This window comes from Spermophilus citellus (genome assembly GCF_964194105.1).
Source record: "Spermophilus citellus genome assembly, chromosome: 6".
Lineage (NCBI taxonomy): Eukaryota > Metazoa > Chordata > Mammalia > Rodentia > Sciuridae > Spermophilus > Spermophilus citellus.
Genome location: NC_138187.1, coordinates 135,500,190 through 135,522,057, shown reverse-complemented (window position 1 = coordinate 135,522,057; position 21,868 = coordinate 135,500,190). Strand labels below are relative to the sequence as shown.

At 38.8% G+C, this 21,868-nt stretch overlaps 1 protein-coding gene and 1 pseudogene across 6 annotated transcripts in view; one reads left to right on the top strand and one right to left on the bottom strand.

The window, feature by feature from the left end:
* The first annotated feature begins 4,365 nt into the window (after positions 1–4,365).
* The window catches only part of CAMSAP2 (calmodulin regulated spectrin associated protein family member 2), a 93,222-nt gene continuing 75,719 nt past the window's right edge, over positions 4,366–21,868 (top strand). For 4 of the 5 annotated variants that reach the window (XM_081299512.1, XM_081299511.1, XM_081299509.1 and 1 more), the window contains exon 1: positions 4,366–5,400. In XM_081299512.1, the coding sequence (XP_081155638.1) occupies positions 5,335–5,400 (66 nt within the window). In that variant the 5' untranslated portion in view covers positions 4,366–5,334. The remainder of the gene's footprint in view (positions 5,401–21,868) is intronic. The other variant, XM_081299510.1, reaches the window with a different exon arrangement.
* Positions 19,453–20,253, bottom strand: LOC308651925 (small ribosomal subunit protein eS1-like; annotated as a pseudogene). The gene has a single exon. The product of its transcript is annotated as a small ribosomal subunit protein eS1-like (transcript).

Genomic DNA, 21,868 nt, shown 5'->3' with positions numbered 1-21,868 from the left:
CTCTTTTTGCTTTGGTCTCTGCCTTCACTGGAGGATCCTTCTTCCTGTTCTGCAACTTCCCCTGGCCTTTCTGCATGATCCCATCATGAGGCTTTCTGGAAATAAAAAAATGTAACTCCAGCTCAAAAAGGATTTAAATTTTGAATGCTAGGCGTCCGACTGATTTAACCTTCAGTTTTAATGTGGTAAAATATATAGAAGCCATCTTCTTGACATAGACTATTGGCATTGGAGGTGCCTTAGAAATTGCTTGGTTCTACCTAGCAGTGGAAATCTGAGGGCAGAAAAGTGGCATGATTTCTCTCCAATCACATGTCAGAAATAAAGAACAGCGCTGGTGTCCATTCTGTTCTCTCCCAATCGTCTTATCTGCTTTCAATGGTATTTAAAAATGATGGAAGCTTTGTCCATTACTGGAAGCTAAGGGAGCTTGGTTTGAGCAAGGAATAAATAAAGGAAAAATATCTTAGGGACCTGGGAAAATTCCTGTGCTGTTCCTGGGAACCCGAGGGCCACATTTCTCCATCCAGTGCAGATGTTGACTCACAGAGTGACTCTGGGAAGTTATGTGGCCTCTTTGTGTTTCACTCGTTCCAGCCACACACTCTGGCATCCTAGCACACAGGCCTTGCTGGAACGGCTGTGAAGGTTGATGAGGTAACCCTTATAAAAACCTGCCAGCTCTTAGGATGAAAGCTACACTGTGTTTAGAAGATACACTGGGAGATGCTCAGCACAGGTTCTGCTATCTCACATTGGTTTATGAGGTGCTGCTACACGTCACTCAACTACACCCCTTACTGTCACCAGTTAGCTAAGCATTCCCTACCTCCGAGTCCTAGCTTGGCCTTTCTTTTTTCCTTTCTTCTTTCCTTCCCCAGACCCTCCTTCCTGTAATGCTGTGGATCTAACCCAGGCCTTCTGCATGTTAAGAGCTCTACCTCTCAGCTACCCTATCTCCCCCTGTTCTTTACCTGGTTGATTCAAAGTTTACTTATTCTAGTTCCTCCTACTTTTGAAATAACATAAGGTCTTTTCTTACTTAAGTCCTTTGCCCTGTGATTTTTTCCATCTACCAAATGAGGATAATAATAAGACTGGAGTGAGGATTAAATAAGTTGATACATGTACAATACAGCCCGGTACACAGCAAAAGCTCTGTACCAGTTGCTATTAGTGCAACCAACTGAAAGTGGATGATAGGATATGTATACACACTTCTACTTAAGATAAATCTACTTAAGCGGTCTTGCTGCAGAGCTCCCTGGTTTAGTATTTCTTTGCTTCTGATGGGATACACCAAAGATTTCTATAGGCAAAGTTACAAGGTACAAGGCTTCTAGCCTCTAGAAATGGGACAATGGAGGGAAACTGGGCTGCTTAGGTCATAGGATCTCCAAATTTTATTTACTTCTTTGATCTGTCGTGTTCAATATTGCATCCTCCGCACTTGGGTTCTCAATCAATCCTAGCAGATGAATGGATGAGTGAATTTATTAATTTACCTTAAGACAGAAATGGAGGAAGGCGATAAGGAAGGAGGTCTGGCTGACGTTTTAGAATTTCCAGATGAAAGGAGAGAAATACTTTTCAAACAGAGAGGAGTGTTGTGGGTATAGCTGATGCCCTACGGATGGATGAGACCCTAGATCTGGATATAAAAAATAGAGGGACAGCTGTGCAGTTGGGCAAGCAGGACCAAAGAATCATTGGGTTTTGTTTTTGTTTTGAACAAAGTCACTATCTTAAGGAGGCAGTAGAGAGCATTTCTTTTTGACAGTGATAGTCCACAGAGATTTCCAGTTTTTCAAAGGATCATTCTGAAGGTGTCACAAAGAACACCCTATTAGAGTGTCTGCCTCTCTGAAAACAGATCCTTCTTCTTTGTCCTCAGGGTGTTTCCCTGTTAATAACAGCCTCCTATTATGACCCCAAGTTGTTTCACAGTCTCTCTGAAAGTAAAAGCTTCTCATTGTTTTGATACCTTTCCCCCCACCCCCATTCCCCAAATCCTTTCAAGTTAGGGTCAGAGTAATGCCATCCCTACTAAAGTGTCACCCTTGAATCAAGGGACAAATCAGAGCAATGGTCTTTTTTTTTTTTCTTGCTCTTCCTCATCTTGTTTATTTAGGTTGAAAGAATTTTTAATGAAATTCAACAAGCATTTATCCAGCACCGACTCTGGGCAAAGCACTAGATCACATTCAACATAAAGGTGACAAGGCATGGTTTTTGGCCTTGAGAATCTTGTATTTACTGAAAGATTATTATAATGACAGGTAAAATGTGTCCGTATCTCTCTTCAACCTTTCTGGACTACAGGTTTCTCTTTTGAATATATCTAAACGTATGATATATTCACATTGAGTTTTTCTTACTTTGATTTGTGTACTCTAGAATTCAGTTGAAGTTGAATTTGAGAACATTAAATTTAACATAGCCTCCAAGAAACATTCCCAATCCCTCCACCTATATGTTCTCATTGCACTTTGTATCTGTTATAGACTTCACACTTTTACTTTGTGTCATATTTCTTTAAGTACATGTCAGATTCCATAAAACACAGTGAAGTGGAGACAGAGTGGAGACAGAAGACTGTGTTGAATTTGAAGCTAGACTCTGATACCAATCAACCATGAAATCTTGGTTAGGCCACATAATCTCTATGATCCTCAGTTCTGCATCTAGAACTGGAAGATAAGAAGGCCTGTGTCACAGAATGGGTGTGGAAATCAAATAGTTATCATATGAATGTGCCTTGAGAACTATTATCTATATGCTAATTCTATCATCCCTTATGTGAACTAGCAAAGAGCATTTACATGAGAAAAACTCTATTAATATTAATTAAATTACTGAAAAATTATATCAACACCCCACTCTCCAGTGGCATATTATTATTCTCACTGACATTCTTTCCCTACCCTACATTGTTATCAATGCTTATCTGCAGAGCCTTGCTAGGTTCAGGGAGGAGTGTTTGTAAAGATTAAGCAGAATCAAAGGAGCCAGTTTACTGGTGCAACTGTCCTTTTAGATAGTAGGCTCCAAAGCCTCTCCCCTCTTGTGCCTTGCTTCTACCATAAAGACGGATGATAATAGGGAGGTTCTAGCAGTACAGAGTATGGGCTTTGAAGTAAGATAGTTCTGGGTTCAAATTTTAAGTCTGCCTTCACTAACTGTGCAACATAGGCAATCCAAAATGTCCCCCAAGAGTTAAGTTTTCTGATCTGCAAAATGAAGATAACACAGAATTCTACAATAATTAAAATTAGATAATATGTTAAAATTAGATGTGAAAAATTACTAAATTAAGTAAGCTCAATAAGTGCTAATTATGGTACCATTTACCTTTGGCCCTAAATATTAATTGAGCAACTACCACGGGCTGGTCAACATGCAGATGCTGGAGATGAGCCATGTCATATCATTAAAGGCAAAGACAAAGAAGTAATTGATGATTGGCAAACAGTATGAGAAATGTTATGACATACATAAGAACAGGGTGTTCTGGGAACAAAGGGGAGGCACGTGACAGTCCCCACTGGGAAGTTGTCAGTAGCTATCAGGGCAGGCTTCCTAGAGGGAGTGACTACTGTGGAGAGACTTGGAGATTAAGGAGGCAGTAAGCTAGGTGGACAGAGGGCCTACAATGAGCAAGGACACACAGATCTGAGAAAGCAAGCCCTCTTGGGAAAACGGAGAGGGGTCTGATGAAGTGAAGCTATAAAGCCTTTAGATTTCAGATCCTGAGAGGTATCAGTTTACTTTGTGAAAGGATTTATCTGACGGATGTATGCCTTCTCTTAGAACGTCCCAGTGTGGAGCATCAAGTTAAGAAAGTATCTTGACTTCATGAAATTCCTATAGCTTTGGAGCCTCAAACCTGATTTTCAGACCTGTTTAAGCCCTTAGGATGACTTAACTCACTTCATCTCTCCATAATGTCGTGGTCAACCAGCGATAATACACACCCCTTACTGTTACTGTGAGGACTACATGGGACTGTGCAGGTCAAGTTCGCAGTAAAGTGCATTCCACAAAATAAGCATTTTAAATAAACATCAGTTCTTTTGGTTGAACCACCAGAGAATATTATACAGGCTATGGCTAGGCCTACTCTCTCCTTTTTTCCTTCCCTTTCCTGTTTCGTAGTGTAAGTGGAGCAGCCAGAAGCCAGAGACTCAGAGGACGTCCACCCCAGCGAGAACTCCTAAGTGATGATTAAAAGGCAGCCACCGGAGTCCGGGCGCGGGCCGGGAGCGAGGCTGGGCATGCTCAGTGCGCGGGGCGGCTGGCCGGGACCGCCACGGCCGAAGGGAAGCGGGCGGGGGCCCGAGCAGCGCCAGGGCGCATGCTCAGTCTCCGCATCTGCTCTCTCCATCCAGTGCCGCAGCCGGAAAACCGCAGCGGCGGCGGCAGCGGCGGCGGCGGCGGCTGACGGGGAGCACCCTAGTCCGGCGGCAAGAGGAGGGGGAAAAAATACGAGGACATAACTGATAAGGCAGGAATCGAGAGCTAGGGGTTGGCGGCCTCTTCCAGGCCACCGCCTTGCCCGTCAGCAGGGAGGAAGCGCCGGGAGGCGACTGTGGCAGGAGAAGGAGGAGACGGCGACGGGAGGGGAGCTGAGGAGGGGACGGGCCGCCGGCGGCCTGGGCGCCGCAGTGATTTTGACGTTTTCCTCTGCTCGGTCTCCCGCGGCCCTGGGTGGGCCACCCCCGCCCCGCGCGCCCCTCGGTCCTGCTGGTTCCTCCACCCACCCGCGTTCTGAGGGGGTCTTCCCGCTCTGAGGGAAAGCAAGGGGGAGGCGAGGGCGTGCGGGCATCGCTGTGGCGGGGACATTTTCCACAACGTGATTGTTAAAGACTACCCCCCCCCCCCCGCCTTAAAATTCCGGGCCCTTCCAGCCTCCACCCTCCCCCAAGCCCGTGTGACTAAACCGAGACAAAGGGGAGGCGGCCTCGCTCACACGCGCGCTCGCGGGGCGGGTGGCTCCGAGGGGCGCGGGCGGACGGACGGACGACGGACACCGCGCCGCCACATTCCTATGCCCGGGGGCAGCGGCGGCGGCGGCGGCTCCCGCGGGAAGCGGCAGGCTCGCGGCGCGCACAGCTGAGCTTCCCTCCAGTCGGCGCCCGGGCGGGCCTCGCCCCGGCCCCGATGGTTTGAGCTCCCCTCCCCTCCCCTCCCGACCCCAGCGGCGGCGAGGCCACACCATGTGAAGGTTAGAGCCCGGACATCCCGAGGAGCCACGGTGAAAGATGGGGGATGCTGCAGACCCCAGGGAGATGAGAAAGACGTTCATTGTTCCAGCCATCAAGCCCTTTGACCACTATGATTTCTCCAGGGCCAAAATCGCCTGCAATCTGGCCTGGCTGGTGGCCAAAGCCTTTGGGACAGGTAAGTGGTGTCTTCCCTTACCTCTTCCTTCCGAGGATGTCCACATCCCGGTTTTTGTTCCCCGATTCGCGAGTCTCCATGCGTGGCTTTCCCTACCGGTTCAGAGAGATGGTGGGAGACTAGGACGAGGATAAAGAGAGGAGAAAGCAAGCAAGCAGGTTGGATTGTAAATGAAGGGCCCTGGAGTGGTCAGGGGGATTCGGCCGGATTCCTTTTATTGGACAGCAAAAGTGTTCTCCCCCCCCCCTTTCACTGAGCAGTTTTTTTTTTTTTTAAATCAGTGAGCAATTTATGTAGAGTAGTTTTAATTTGTGGCACTTTCCTCATTGTACTGCATACATTCCCCCCTCAGTCATAATTGTGATTACTCTACCAAGAAATCTGTGTTGGTTTCTTTATTTTTGGAAGAAGGTAGATGGTACATAGTACTCTATTGATTTTTGACATTTGTAATGGTGGCTGCTGTTCACACTCCGTAGGATGGAAGGTGGCTTGTGTTGAAAAGCAGTATTAATTTTTGTTGTCATTCTTTATGCCTGTATCAGCCCTCTGTACACATTTCACGTTATTATTAAACCATCTATTAAAGCCAGTGTGTAAGTTTGCTGACTATACATTGCTGTTTTCATTTTGTATAATCAGTGAGGGGTCTTTCTTTTTATAAATGTATTTTGGCTTTACACATTAAGAGACACAAAAACTCCCTACTTGGGATTTTTTCTTAGAAGCTTTTTTTGATGATATGTGCTGTTGACACAGAAATTCTGTAGTACAGTCACAATTAAGCACTCCCTCCATAACCCAGTCTTGCAGAATAACAGGAAAAGGGCCTGTTCTTTAGCTGTTGATTTAGGAGCCCAAGCTGTGGAATGCTTAAAAAATTAGGGGCTGGGGATGTGGCTCAAGCGGTAGCATGTTCGCCTGGCATGTGTGCGGCCCGGGTTCGATCCTCAGCACCACATACAAACAAAGATGTTGTGTCTGCCAATAACTAAAAAATAAATATTTAAAAAAAAATTAGCTGGCTTTTCTTTGGAAGACACTTCTGTCATTTACTGTGATAACTTTTAAGAGTAATTTTTGTAAGATTTTTATTCTACTGTAGTTAATAAATTTGGATTCATAAAATATTTATTGAAAAGCTCCTTAGTATTTACAAACTTTTTTCTGGATATTAAATACAGGATTTTTTTTTGGAAGATGATGGCTGATTTCTGAGTTAGGACTGTGAAAATATATTGGTAAATGGTTTAGTTCACTTTTGCTGTTTGAACATATAGTTGAGTGTTTTCAGTACTTGCATCTTAATTTACAAGCGGATGAACTTCAATGTTTGGAAAATTGAATTAGTTTTGGAGGAAATTCACATGGATGTAATTTTATATTTATGACAGCCTTAATTTTATTTGAATTCTCATGTTTTGGTGTTAGACTGGCACCAGGAATAAATGTAATAAATCTTTTGAAATAATTTAAATTGTAAGATTTCTTTGAAACTGAATATCTAGAGTAACAGAAGAAAGCACAAAGTATTATTATTTTACATTTCCTACTGATGTAAGCAATAAGAATAACACATGTGTTGGGTTTTAACTTAAGTAGCATACTGAATGTAATATCCATTTGAAAGGTCAGTGAAGGCTAGTTAAGTATTTAGGAAAGAGGAAAATTTATATAGTAACCTATGTGTAAAAGTAATGGATACAAAATGGAAGGTCGGTAGAAACAGGAATATTTTCTATCAGAAACTGAGAGGATTCTTAGAATACAGATGTCAAAATTTTGCTGTGCATTCACAAAGTCTAAACCAGAAAATGGCCTATTTTCTGTATATGTGTCAGGCCAGTTAGTAGATTCTGGGTCACTTCATGAACACACATAGAGCACATTGGAGAAGAAAGGAAGTGAAAGGAATACAGTATTAATGGAATCTTATTCTTTTGCCAGGCACTCTGCTAGATGCTTGCATTAAGTTGTACATTTGGGATTCACAACTCAGTGATGTCCATAGTGTGTTCCTCATTTGAACAAAGTGAGGAAGCCAGAGAGATGAAACAATTCTACTGTCACACTGTCAGTAAGTGGCAGAGTTTTCATTTGAGGTTTGACTACAAAGGGTAAGACACTAGTGAAGGTGGGACATACCTGTTACCTATTATGTTAACAACATTATTTCATTTATTCCTACAGTATCCTTATAGATACTGTTGCTGTTTTTCAGATGAAGGAGGCACTGTTTTTCAGGCTAGAAAGACTAATTTGCACAAGATTAACATCTGACAAGTGATATATTCAACATGCCAGCTCAGGTCTTTCTGACCCTGAAGTCTTTGCTTTTTGCTGTAACCATTCTGCAGAATGATCCTTTTATCGGCAAGTGTGGAAAATGTGCACATAGTACATGTTCATATCTAATATTTTTTCAAAGATTGGACAGATCTTAATGAACTTTCAAATGGTTTAGAGGAATATTGTTGGTACTTGGTTACTTTTGCCTTGGCAGCAGTTGAAATGGATTAAAAAGATCATATTCAAGATGAGATGAAAAAATGAGTTTAGAAGGCCTTCAGAGTGTGACTTTGTAACAAGAAATTAATACATTGTTAAGAATGTTATGTTTGTACACTTTTTTTAAAGAGCTGATGTCATTTTTTTAAAAATATTTTTAGTTGTAGATTGGCCCAATATCTTTATTTATTTTTTTATATGGGGCTGAGGATCGAACCCAGGTCCTCACACATATGAGACAAGCGCTGTACCACTAATCCACTATCCCAGCCCAAGAGTTGTCATTAAAAAAAAAAAAAAATTGTAGTTGTAGATGGATAGCATACCTTTATTTTATTTGTTTATTTTTATGTAGTGCTAAGGGTCAAACACAGTGCCTCACTCATGCTAGGTAAGTGCTATGCCACTGAGCTACAACTCCAGCCCTGTTTGTACATTTTGTTTATTGACAGTTTTTCATAACAAATTTCTATGAAGTGAATAGAAAAAATAAGTTTTTTTTTTAAATAAATAATCTCCATTTGCTATAAATGCTTACCAGAAAAGGTTAATGTACAAAATATTTCAAAATTGTTGCCCAGTTGTATTCATTTATTCAAAAAATTAGCCCAAGCCTGGCTCACTGGTGCAGGCCTGTAATCCCAGTGGCTCTGGAGGTTGAAGCAGGAGGATGGTGAGTTCAAAGCCAGCCTCAGCAATTTAGCAAGGCCCTACGCAACTCAGAGAGACCCTGTCTCTAAATGAAATACAAAATAGAGCTGGGGATGTGGCTCAGGGGTTGAGTGCCCCTGAGTTCAATCCCTAGTACCCCAAACAAAACCAGAGACAACAAACAAATAACCCAACTTTCAGTAATGATTTACTAAAGTCTCTTAACAATAATATATAGGGTTTTTCTGTTAGAAACCTAACTTTTGACATATAAAAAGTAGTTAGTTTTAGAACCATATGTTGGAAAAGTAATTTAAAATGGTAGCTAAAAATCAGTTGTGGATATAGAATGAACTAATTGAACTATAATAAATGAAGTATAAACATCATAACAACTAGGAAGCAGATGTGGAATATTTAATTAATTTGAAGTATTATGTCAAGAGCTTTGACTCATATTCTCTTTATCCTAAAAATATTCCAAATGGCCTGTCTTAATAGCTTATTTTGCAGAATAATGCCACTACAGTTTTAATCAAATGAATAAGTTTATGTAGATGAGTTTGCAACAATACTCTAGTTACTTTAAGTAAATTGCAAAAACAGGAGGAAGTTAAACCATTGTGGGGCTCCTGTTGAATTTGAATAGCTGAACTTATTTAAGCAATTATAAGACAGAGTTTGCTTTAAATGTCCTGCTCCCTTAAATCTCTTGGGGAGAATTCTGGATGCAGAACCTCTTGTACACTCTTTGTTACTAAATTCTTAAATTCGGAGTACTTAACATGGAATTCAAGGCTCACTTTCTGATGTCAGTTTATCATTTAAACCTTATCAACCATCATTCCCTTTTTTCAGATTATTTTAGTTCAGTGTTATAAACTCATTTGTTGTTATAACCTTGTTATATTTCTTTGTATATCCCAAGAGATCTTGTCAAAATCCTATGTATGATATGATCTGACTCTAAGGCCATGAAGACTGTAAGAACAGTGCTTAGTAACTGTGGTTAAGAGAGGCTTGGAGTAGCAGTAGTGAGGCCAGTTTGGGACATTATTGTAGGATTTCTGGGCAAGAGGTGATGAGGGCTTGAAGTGGGGTGAAAATGACATTAAAGCTGCAGTTATCCAGCAGTTACTGTGGGTCAAGCACTTTACACATGGTATCTCATTTTAATCTTCATGACAGCCTTATGAGGTGGAAACTGCTAATCATTCCAGTTTTGCTGATGAGGAAAGTGAGGATCATGGGTTTAGGAACTCATCCAAAGCCACCCAACTAATGAAGCTGGGATCTGAACCAGGGAAATCTGACTTCAGTCTGTGCTCTTAACCATTATACTAAATGGGTGGAAGTCAAAGAAATGGAAAAGAGACAGATGTTTAAAAAAATGTTGCAGAAATTTAATTTTTAGTATTTCTAAAAGATTGAATTTGGGATGCATGGGGAGTGCTTTAGCTGAAAATAGAATATTTAAGAGGATAAGGTCACCTGAGGTTTTAGGGAGGATGAGGTTACCTGAGACTTTCAGATTTAGTGACTAGGAGAATTAATTGTGATGCTGTTAACTGAGAAAAAACAGTAAGCTGGAATGGGGAAGGCAGCTTTATTTTCAAAAACCTTGAACTTGATGTGTTGGCTAAATATCTTCTCTGAGAAATCCAATGAAATAAGTAGCTATAAACGGAGGTAGTAGTATGATTGAGAAATTAAGGATAGAAATAATAATTTGGTATTTTGTGCATAGCAGTGTAATTGAAATTGGAAGTAGATATGACCATAGGAGAGAAGAAATTTGAGACAGAATTAAGGATAGTGAATACTTAGAATGCAGGGAGGAGGCTGAGGAAAAGGAGGCAGAATTAGAGCAGTTACTTAGGAAGAGAATTAAGAAAGCATAACACTGAAGCCCAGGAAAGGAGAAGTTTCAGTGGAGAGGTCTGATAAATAGTGTCTAATGCTGTAGGTTTCAGCAATGCTGGTCTTAAGAGCTTATGCTTTAGTAGAGGAAGATGTGATAAATGTATAACTACGTAGAGTTCAGGAAATCTATGTTAAGAGTCATATAATGGGAGCAAAGACATTCAGAGGGAGACTGGTAGGGGTAGGGGTAGGGGATGAGTGGTGGGGAGAGATCACTTTCAGCTTAAGTAGTCTGTGAAGGAAGAACTCATACTGGAGGTGATATTCAAGCTAAATCCTGAAGAAAATCAAGCCAGATAGAAAGTAGGCATTGTAGATGGAGGAAATGGTTTGTGTGTAGGCATGGAGTAATGACACCAGGTAGTGTTAGTGAAGCAACATAGACCAGGTAAATTGGAGGAGGTTTTTGTAATAAAATAGTGAGAGACACAGCTTGAAAGGTAATTTGGGACATAATAGTATGTAAAGCTAGGCTAAGGAATTAGGTGTTTATTTAGTAGATAAACAAATTATCTAAATATATTGGATACAAAGAAGAAAAAAAAAGCTACCATTACTAATTTATTATAATAACAGGACTTTGTGCTAATTACTATTCTGAGCATTTTACATGTAGTTTTTCTCTTATAATTCTTCAAACAACCCTGTTAAGTCAACATTGCTTTATTTTTTTCCTCATGAGACTCTAAAGCAGGATTTCCCAACTGCGGAACTACTGGTAAGATAGTTCTTTTTTCTTGGGGGCTGTCCTGTGCCTTGTAGAATTTTAGCAGCATCCTTGGCTTTTACTCATTAAATGTCAGTTGTATTCCCTACCCCTGTTTCCATCTCTTTTGTGTCAATGGTCTAGTCATTGTGAGATGTCTTCTGGGGAGCAAAAGGACCCCAGCTTAAGAATCACAGCTATAAAGGTCATAAGCTATATTATGATTTAAAAGATACTTTGCACATTGAAATACAAATTAATTGTAAGACATCCTGATTTCACAAATACTCAAATTGGAAAAAGAATTTAGGAAATATGATAATTGCTTTTTTTTTTAATAAATGGGGAAACAATATAGAGGGGTCAACTATATTGTCCATGATCATCCAACTTGTTAGCAGTGGAACTAAAATTAGAGTCTAAGTCTTTTTTAAAAATATTTATCTTTTAGTTGTAGCTGGACACAATACCTTTATTTATTTATTTTTATGTGGTGCTGAGTATTGACCCCAGGGCCTTGTATGTGCTGGGTGAGCGCTCTACTGCTGAGCCACAACTCCAGCCCTTCTTTATGATACTAAAATTTGCATCTTAATCTGTGTTATATTCTTCATATAATACATTACAATCTTATGTTTATACTAGAAATGAAGGCATACAAAAGCATGAAGACCTTTTAGTCAGCCTTAATTTTTTTTTCTTTGCAAAATTTAGAAATATGTTTCATTTTTCTTCAACAAGCCTATTTATATTTGGATAGTTAGAGCAGAAATAGGAAATGTATTTAGCCTCTGTCATTTTTAGGGTCTCCTCCCTCCTTCAGTGGATCTAGTTTGCCATGTGTACATACTACTTTATGAACCCTTCAATTAGTAAATTATAAATAATGATATTTAAATGAAATATTATATACTTATTAATACCGACAAGCTTGGTGGTTTAGCTAATAATCATTTCATTAATCACATTTATCACTTTTCCCACCCCTTAGCTTCACATATTTTTTATTTTCCTTCCTCCGGCCCTTCATTCCTACCTTTCTACCACTGAGCCACATCCCCAGTCTTTTTATTTTTTATTTTATTGTATTTATTTTTTGGACAGAATCTCATTAAGCTATCAGGACTGGTCTTCAACTTGAGATCCTCCTGCCTCAGCCTTCTGAGTAACTGGGATTATATGCCACTAATACCTGTGTTTTTCTTTTCTTTCTTTCTTTCTTTTTTTTTTTTAAAGCTTGTCTCTTCATCATATATTTTTAATTTAAAGGCCTATACAGTAGCATCTTTCCAGTTTTCCTTCCCCACCTGACTTCCTTCTTTTCTGGAGCATTTTCCTGAAGTGATTTGTCTCAATTTTCATGTTAGCTGAATAGTTGTGATAGTAATACTCATAAATCTTTGAGTTGTTTAGAAGGAACACATGTAATTACAAAATATTCATTTTATTACTTTCACATGTAGGCTGCTATTGGATATTCTATTTTCTATTGTGGAATGGGATTTTATTTCTTATTGTTATATCAATGAAAGTTTTTATTAAAAATATTTTCACTACAAACTAGAAAAGATAAAACAAGCTAGGAATACAGTGACAGAGAGGAGCCTGAACTCCCTTGGTAACCCTTGTAGTTATATACTGTAGTGTTATATCCAGTAATATTCAACAATTTTGTGTGTGGGGGGGAGGGTGCTGGGGATTAAACCTTGTGCATTTGAGGTAAGCACGCTACCAACTGAACTATATCCCCCAATAATATTCATAAAGGACTTGTATTGTACTTTCTAGAGATAAAGAAGTGGAATTTTTTTTGTGGGGGGGCGGGGAGCTACTGGGGATTGAACTCAGGGGCACTTGACCATTGAGCCACATCCCCAGACCTGTTTGTATTTTATTTAGAGACAGGGTCTCACTGAGTTGCTTAGCACCTTGCTTTTGCTGAGGCTGGCTTTGAACTCGAGATCCTCCAGCCTCAGCCTCCTGAGCTGCCAGGATTACGGGCAGAAGTGGAAATTTTAATTGAAATAATCTTCATCTGCTTCATGTCTCATACATCTTGGTTCCTGGGATCTGTATGTGTGATCTTAAAATGTTATTTTGAAGCTGTCATGCTTCCCCTTTCTCATCCTTTCCTTCAAACCATTTTCTAACTCTAAAATGAGAATTGCATGCACATTTTAAGTACTTAAGGCTCTTGAAATAAAGGACATTTGATTGAAACATTTAAAATGTTTTATAGACACTTGTCCTCAGTAAAGGAAAGTTTCAAAGTAGGTAGTTTCCGTTTTTTAAAAATATTTTTTAGTTGTCAATGGATCTTTATTTTGTTTAGTTATATGTTGTACTGAGGTGCTAAGAATCGAAACCAGTGCCTCACACATGCTAAGCAAGCGCTCTACCACTGAGCCACAACCCCAGCCCCCACCCAATTTTTTTTTCTTGATGCCATTCTACTACTCTAAAGGTTATCTTTTTTTAGCCTTTTATTTTCCATGCCTCCCACCCCCACTGTCTAAAGGGGATACTATTTAATTATATAAAAGGCAGGTAATAAAATACATTTCTCTCTCATATTAGGCAGTGAGGCATAAATTGTTGGGACATACAGCTTGGGGTCCCTGCTGTCTGGGATAGAAACACTGGCATTGTAGTCTGTCCAGAAACCTTAATATTCTTGTCTCTTTTTTCCTTGTTTTCAAGGAAATAAATAACAAGTGGTACCCTTCCTCATGGGTGAATTTCATCTGACCCAGCGTTCTTGTTCTGAAGCAAAATTTTTAATCCAACCATCTCATCAGTGTTTCTAGATATTTTCAGTGTTTGTTCCTCTTTCATATCTTCTGCAGGGTACTTACCAAATTCACCACTGGTTTCAATGTTGGGGAAGATTTCCTCTGGCTGTTCAGTTTCCATTTTCTTGTATTAAATGAACATACCAATTAGTTATTATGTATCTTTACAGAGCTGAACTTTAGTGTTCTGGGTAGGACCAACAATTGACACCATACTATGCAAATTTGCTCATCCTTTTTAAAAATGATATTTGTATAGACTGTTGACCATGTAAACTTATTCTCCATTTTATATGTTTTGTAGAATTTGTATTGTGACACATTTCAAAATGAGAAATAATATCTTTAACCTCTTTTTATAATTTTACATAAATGCTAGAGGTCTTGATTTTTATAGGTTTTTGAAAATCTATTGATGCTTAAAATATTTTTTAAATAGGTAGAACAGGCACAGATTCAAAATTCAAAACATGTAAAAGAGTAGATTTGGTGACAATCTTCTTCCTACCTTGACTCCAAGTCACTTAGTTTCTGTTTTAAGCAAGGTGATATCATCAGAAGTCTCTTTTCCAAAAGATCTTTTGGAATACATTTAAAAATGGTTGGCATGGTATGTTTTATATTATGTGTATTTTACCACAATACAAAAAGTCATGGAAATAAGATGGGAAGTGGGTTGGAGTAGGACCAAGAGTCATGAAGGGGGATCTATTTGGTCCAGGTCCAGATGATAGAACTTGAATAGGAATGATTTCAGTGACTATGAAAGTGGATGGATGTAAAAGATAAGACATGGTGATTGACTTGATATGTGGAAGGAAAGCTGAGATCTTGAGAAATGTTAAGATTGAATCTATTTAATGAAGAAGGGAACAGTAGAAGAGGGTCAGATTGTGTGTGGAGGGTATAGCATTCAGTTTGAGGAACATCTGAAATGGTAGTAAGTGCTTTAGACCCTTGGGAATTCATCTGTGGAGCTTAGAAGATCTCATGAATGAGATCTCTCATGATAGCTGATAATGAAAATCAAGAAAGTGGATGACCTCCATTCATTAAGGGAGGATATGGAGAGAGAACAAGATGGAAGATGGAGATTCAGCAAAAGAGTCATGCATAGAGTATCTAGAGAGGAAGAAAGAAAATGATGAGGAATGTGGAGTCTCAGAGATTGGGAATAGAACACTGAGCATGATAACATTTAAGGTGCAGCTGAGGAAGATTTAGCAATTAGTTCCAAAAGGTTCATTGGATTTAGCAGAAAGGAGTTATTGATGATTTTACTGATAACATTTTGAGTTAATGAAGAAACAAATGTGACTAGGTTGAAAGTAAATGGGAGATTGTATCAGTTGTGGTACCTTCATTTGTAGTAACAGAAAATCCAACTCAAATTGGCTGACTATTGAGGATTTATTAGTTTATAAAAATGAAAAAGTCCTGAGGTAGGATGGGTTTTGGATTTGACTTGATCAGGGCTCCAGCTCCATTTAATTCTGTCAGTGGTGCCCTTTCTCATGGGTGGATTTCATCTTCAGGCTGTCTTCTCCATGGTGGAAAGTGGCTGTAGTAGTTCCAGGTCTCATTCCCATGTACTACATCATACAGAGCTCTTTCCTGATTGTTTCATGCAATTTATGTATTCTCTTCTCTTGCCTTTTTCTTTCTCTTTAAACAAAACCATTTGATTATATCTCAAATATATACAGTAACTATAAGCTTTCATGTATTTGTTACCGAGCCTCCATAGTTATCAACTTGTGGCCAATCTTGATTCATCTGTCAGCACCCCCACCTCTGCCAGTTATTTGAAGCAAATCCTAGATATTGCATCACTTCCATCTATAAATATTTCACTATGTATCTTTTTTTAAAACTTTTTAAATATTTTATTTTTTTTAGTTTTCGGCAGACATAACATCTTTGTTTGTATGTGGTGCTGAGGATCAAACCCGGGCCGCATGCATGCCAGGCGAGCGCACTACCGCTTGAGCCACATCCCCAGCCCTCGCTATATATCTTTAAAACCAAAGATTCTCTCTCTCTCTCTTTTTTTTTTTATCAAAAAGCTTTTATTTATTTTTATGACTTTATTTATTAATTAATTTTGCATTACAATTCTTGATGCGCCATTATACAATAATTTATCATATCTTTGATTATATATAAGGTACATTGACACCAAATTCACATCTTCATACATGTATTTTGTATAATGATGAAGGTCTCCTTTCACCATCCATGCTATTCCCCTTCTCCCTCCCTTTCTCTCCCACTCCTATTCCCTATCTAGAGGTAATCTTCCTCCCTTGCTCTTCCTCCCAACCCCATTTTGAGTCACCCCCCTTATATCAGAGAAGACATTCGGCATTTGTTTTTTTGGGATTGGTAACTTCACTTAGCATAATCTGCTCTAATGCCATCCATTTCCCTGCAAATGCATGATCTTATTGTTTTTTATTGCTGAGTAATATTCCATTGTGTATAAATGCCACATTTTTTTTTATCCATTCATCCACTGAAGGACATCTAGGTTGGCTCCACAGTTTAGCTATTGTGAATTGTGCTGCTATAAACATTGATGTGGCTGTGTCCCTGTAGTATGCTGTTTTTAGGTCCTTTGGTTATAGACCGAGAAGAGGAATAGCTGGTTCAAATGGTGGTTCCATTCCCAGTTTTCCAAGGAATCTCCATACTGCTTTCCAAATTGGCTGCATCAATTTGCAGTCCTACCAGCAGTGTATGAGTGTACCTTTTTCCCCTGCATCCTCACCAGCACTTGTTGTTGTTTGTCTTCCTAATGGCTGCCACTCTTATTGGAGTGAGATGGTATCTTAGAGTAGTTTTAATTTGCATTTCTCTGATTTTTAGAGATGATGAGCATTTTTTCATATATTTGTTGATTGACTGTATATCCTCTTCTGAGAAGTGTCTGTTCAGGTCCTTAGCCCATTTATTGATTGGATTATTTGTTTTGGGGTGCTTATTTTGTTCAGCTCTTTATATATCCTAGAGAGCTCTATCTGATGTGTGAGGGGTAAAAATTTGTTCCCAGGATATAGGCTCCTTATTCACCTCACGTATTATTTCTTTTGCTGAGAAAAACTTTTTAGTTTGAATCCATCCCATGTGTTGATTCTTGGTTTTAATTCTTGTGCTATAGGTGTCTTATTAAGGAAGTTGCGGCCTAGCCCAAAGATTCTCTTTTTAAACATAAACAACACTGCCATCATCACAGCTCTGTCATTATCACACCATAGCATCAGTATTAACATTTATGATTGCCTTTTAAATACTTTTGCTCATTTTTATTTCTTTTTTATAGTTTGTTCTAGTCAGGATCTAAGAACCATGCTTTATAATTGGTTGGTATGTCTCTTTAAGTTTTTTCAAAATATGTAGGCTCCTCCTCTATCTCATTTTATCTTTCTTTGCAATTTATTTGTCAGAGAAAAGCAGACTATTTGTCCTATAAGATTTCTCATAGTATAGATCTCCATGTCATTGTTTAACAAGTTTCTCTTGGTTCTCTGTATTTCTTACAAGTTAGTAGTTGGATCTAGAGAATTGATTGCATTAAGGGTTGAATTTTCTTTCCTTCTTTCTTTATAGGTGGCTTGTACTTCTACTAGGACTCACTCAATGTCTAGTAATCTCTCTGTCATACTTCATTTATTAGCTGGATTACTCCTTAGAATTCCCCTTTATTATTTGGTATGGGAAAAAATTACTTTGATGCATTGGTAACCTCCAAGTATGTACCTTCAGCACATATCCTAGAGGTCATGGAACAGGAAGCTCACATAACAACTTTAAATGTGCAAATTATCTGACTTGTTATATCAGTTTATATTGAGAAACAATCAAGATATGGGGTGAGTTTAATACATTTAAGCTAGTGTGGAAGCAAGGAGGAAGGACCATACAGTGGACAATGTTCATATGTTCATCTCTCTTTTTTTGGTGTGTGTTTCCTGGATGCTTTTAATCCGTGTTCAGAATGTGTTACAAGAGAGTTTAGCTCAAGAAAACTGTCCCCCCTCCATTGTGTTTCTTCATTTTTGACTTTGAGTCTGTCCCAAATGCAGAATTTAAAAATTTTACAAAATCTGTTTTTTTTGAGTTAATACATGATGCTAGACTATATTTTGAATATTTATATAAACATAGAGTACATTTTATTCTAATTAGGATCCTGGTCTTGTGGTTGTACAGGATATGGAAATTCACTCTGATGTATTTATATATGTACATAGAAAAGTTAAGTCAGATTCATTCCATTGTCTTTCCTTTTCTTGTCCCATGTCCATCTCTTTTTACTGTGTAGCCTTTTCTGCTGATGATGTGGTCATCAGGAACAGAATAAGGTTCCAATAAGGAGGCTCACAGAAACACAGACCAGTGACATATACTCTATCAGAGAGACACAGGGAATTAGCATGCCTGCCACAGCTGTAGCTTGCCAAAAGCTTGATGAACAGCTATGGGTTTTGTGTTTCTTGGGCAGAAGACACAGGACAAAGTGAGCATCATCAATGGATGAGTGAATTAAGGACTTGTGAATATTAAGTGCTCATTGACTCTCTGTTTAGTCTCATGTATATATACTATATCATAAATATTAGTACCTAGCATGTATATGTATCATGAATATTTAATACCTAGTTAGCTCATGAATAAGTAGGTATCTTCCCCCCATTCCTTTTTATGTTTACCATATATATATGCTACTACTTAAAAATCAATTCTATGTCTAACAGGCTTTTTGCTTACTAACTACTTATCGTACTTAAAATATCTTCAGACATTTCAATTTGTTTTACAAACTACAAACGCATTCTTTTTTTATACCTTTATTTTGTTTATTTATGTTTGTGTGGTGCTGAGGATTAAACCCAGTGTCTCACACATGCAAGGCAAGCACTCTACCACTGAGCCACAACCCCAGCCCCAAACACATTCCTTTTTATAGAATTGAATAGTTTCTCAAGAGTAAAAAGTACATGGAGATACAGGGAAGGCCGGATAAATACTATATTCTTTCCTTTTATTGAGGGAAAATTGGATCAAACTGAATGGGTCATTGGACCCCAAGAATCAGAAAGAGTAAAAAGAATAGGAAGAAGGAGCATTCCAAACCAAGTGACCAGGATGTGCAGAGGCTTTGCAGGAAGAGAGCATGGTTTCCAGGAACCGAATGATTGGGGGGATAGAATCATTTCTTTTTTTTTTTAGGTCAGAGAAAAGATTTTTTTTATAACTTTTTTTTTTTTTGAGAGAGAATCTTAATATTTGTTTTTTAGTTTTTCGGCAGACACAACATCTTTGTTTGTACGTGGTGCTGAGGATTGAACCCGGGCCGCACGCATGCCAGATGAGCGCGCTACTGCTTGAGCCATATTCCCAGCCCCGAGGAAAGATTTTTTTTTCCCTACAAATAGGACTTTTTATTGGTCACTATTAAAAATTTGAAATTTAAACAGATTCTTGAACTGATGGTTCATATCCATCAGCTCATTCAACTTTAGTACCTGTCTCATCTCCTGTACTTTTCCAGAACTACTACCTTCACCATGAAGCTCCATGAGTTTTCCCAATTCAAACTTGGGCTTCTTCAGTATTTTTACTTTTCTAACAAAGACATCTTGAAGAGGATAAATTGATTGGCAAGCCTTCTCTATGTCTTTCCCAATGCTGTCTGGAATCAGTTTGTTGACCACTTCTTTCAAGTCATTTATCTGCACTTCCTGGGTCATGATTTCCATCATCATCTTCCGGATTTGGCGGATCTGCTGGTGCTGAGCGAAGGAAGTCTTCTGTATCTGATTGTTGCTTTTTTAGTAAAACCAACACAGAATAGACGCAGCAAATAACCTTCAGTAGTCTTGACATCAACATAAGCCTCGATTATCGTCTGCCATTTTTTGACCAGGGAACACATTTTGTTATGGGTAAAATTCATGCCATAGAAGTTGGTCAGGCAGTTTTTTCCCTGAACGTCCTCAGTAATTAGCTTGAACTTCCTAAACGCAACTTCATCATTCTGTAGATCAGCAGGACTCACTTCAAACACCTGACCCTTGAGGCCATCAGACACAATTTTGGTTCCCTGGGTCCTGTTGACTGATGTTTTTCCAATATTTCTTATATTGAACATCGCTGGTGTTTTCACATCATACCAATCTTTCTTAGAATATGGATCAAACACTTTCTTCTTGGCTCTCTTCTTGCCGCCTTTTGTAAGTTCTTGCCTACCGCCATGGTGCTGCTCAGAGAGCCAAAAGCAAAAGATTTTAATTCTTAGAGAAATGAGAAGTCATTGAAAACCCTTGAGTGTGGTGGTGGGGATGGCGGTGGTGCTTGTGAAATGATCAAATTTACTTCAGGGAAGTAAGCAGGATTTGGCTAGAATAGAGAGTGATTTGGAGTAGGAACAAAAGTGAATATGAAAAGAAAAAAATTAGGAATGAATGCAGTAATTGAGATGAAAAGTACTGATCACCTGGACCGTGGAGATGTGATTTGAGAATGTGAAGAAGGGAGCAGGGGTTGGCCTGGACTTTTTTTTTTTTTTTCTCCTGGAGAATTGAGGGACAGAAACATTAACGATGGCTCCTATGTTTCTGACTTGGGCAACTGAATGAATGGTGGTCATTCATTTATGTAAGGAATTCTGGAAGATAATCAAGTTTGGGAAAAAAAGATTGGTTTTAGGCATTTTGACATTTTATAACATTTTTCAATATAATTTCAAATGTACAAGAGTTGTACCGAAAAACCCCAAATATCTTTTACCCTGATTGACCAACAAATTTGTCTCATTTATTTTACCATTCCCTCTTTCCCTCCTAGCCCCTCCTTCTTACACAAATACATGTATATATTATAATATGTATGTGTGTATATATACATACATACATAAATATATACAAATTAAAATATATGTATGAGGGGCTAGGGTTGTGGCTCAGTGGTAGAGTGCTCACCTGCATGTGCAGGGCCCTGGGTTTGATCCTCAGCATCATATAAAAATAAATAAATGAAATAGAGCTATTGTGTCCAACTACAACTAAAAAAATTTTTTTAAAAAATATATATGTATGATATATTTGGAGCCATTTGAGAATGCATTAGGGATGTTATGTCCCCATTCTCCCTTAGTATATATCTTTTAAGATGAAAAATAGTTCTCTTACATAAAATTAATTAAAAATCAGGAAATTTAACCATGATATAATATTATCTAATCCACACAGCCCCTATTCAGTTGTTTTAATGTCTATTATTGCTTTTTATTTCCCATTTCAGGATCCAGTCTAGAATCATGCATTGCATTTAGTTGTCAAATTTGTTTAGTGTCCTTTAACCTGTAGTAGTTCTTTAGGCTTTCTTTCTCCCTTATGATATTAACATTTTTGAAGACCAGGTACACTAAAATATATGCTGAGTTGAAAATCAGTCCCCTTGCCTGGCTCCTACGTAGATCTTATTAGCTCTTGCCAAATCTCCTTTACCCTCTGTGCCTGGTAAAAGCAGCCAGTTGTCCACAGGGGCTAACTGGGTCACCTCTTTCTATATGTTCCTCTGCAGTACTTTGGAGTGTTAACCCTGCATTCAGCAGTTGTCTCCCTCTGTCTTTGGTCTGAATGACTAGAAGGATGGTGACATCCTGTGATGGGTGCTGGCAGTGTCCCAGTAGGAATGCCTTAATGTATGAAGAAAAACAAAGTGCCAGAGACCTGCCCTCAGAAAAGAACTGAGAGAGACCCAGGACCTGGAGACTACATTGTAAATCCCTGTTATTCCTGCCTTCTGCCATCCCATTTTCTTTGACTTTCTTCCTTCTTTCCCACATTCCTTCTTCTCTCTCTTCCTTTTACTTCTCCCTGAC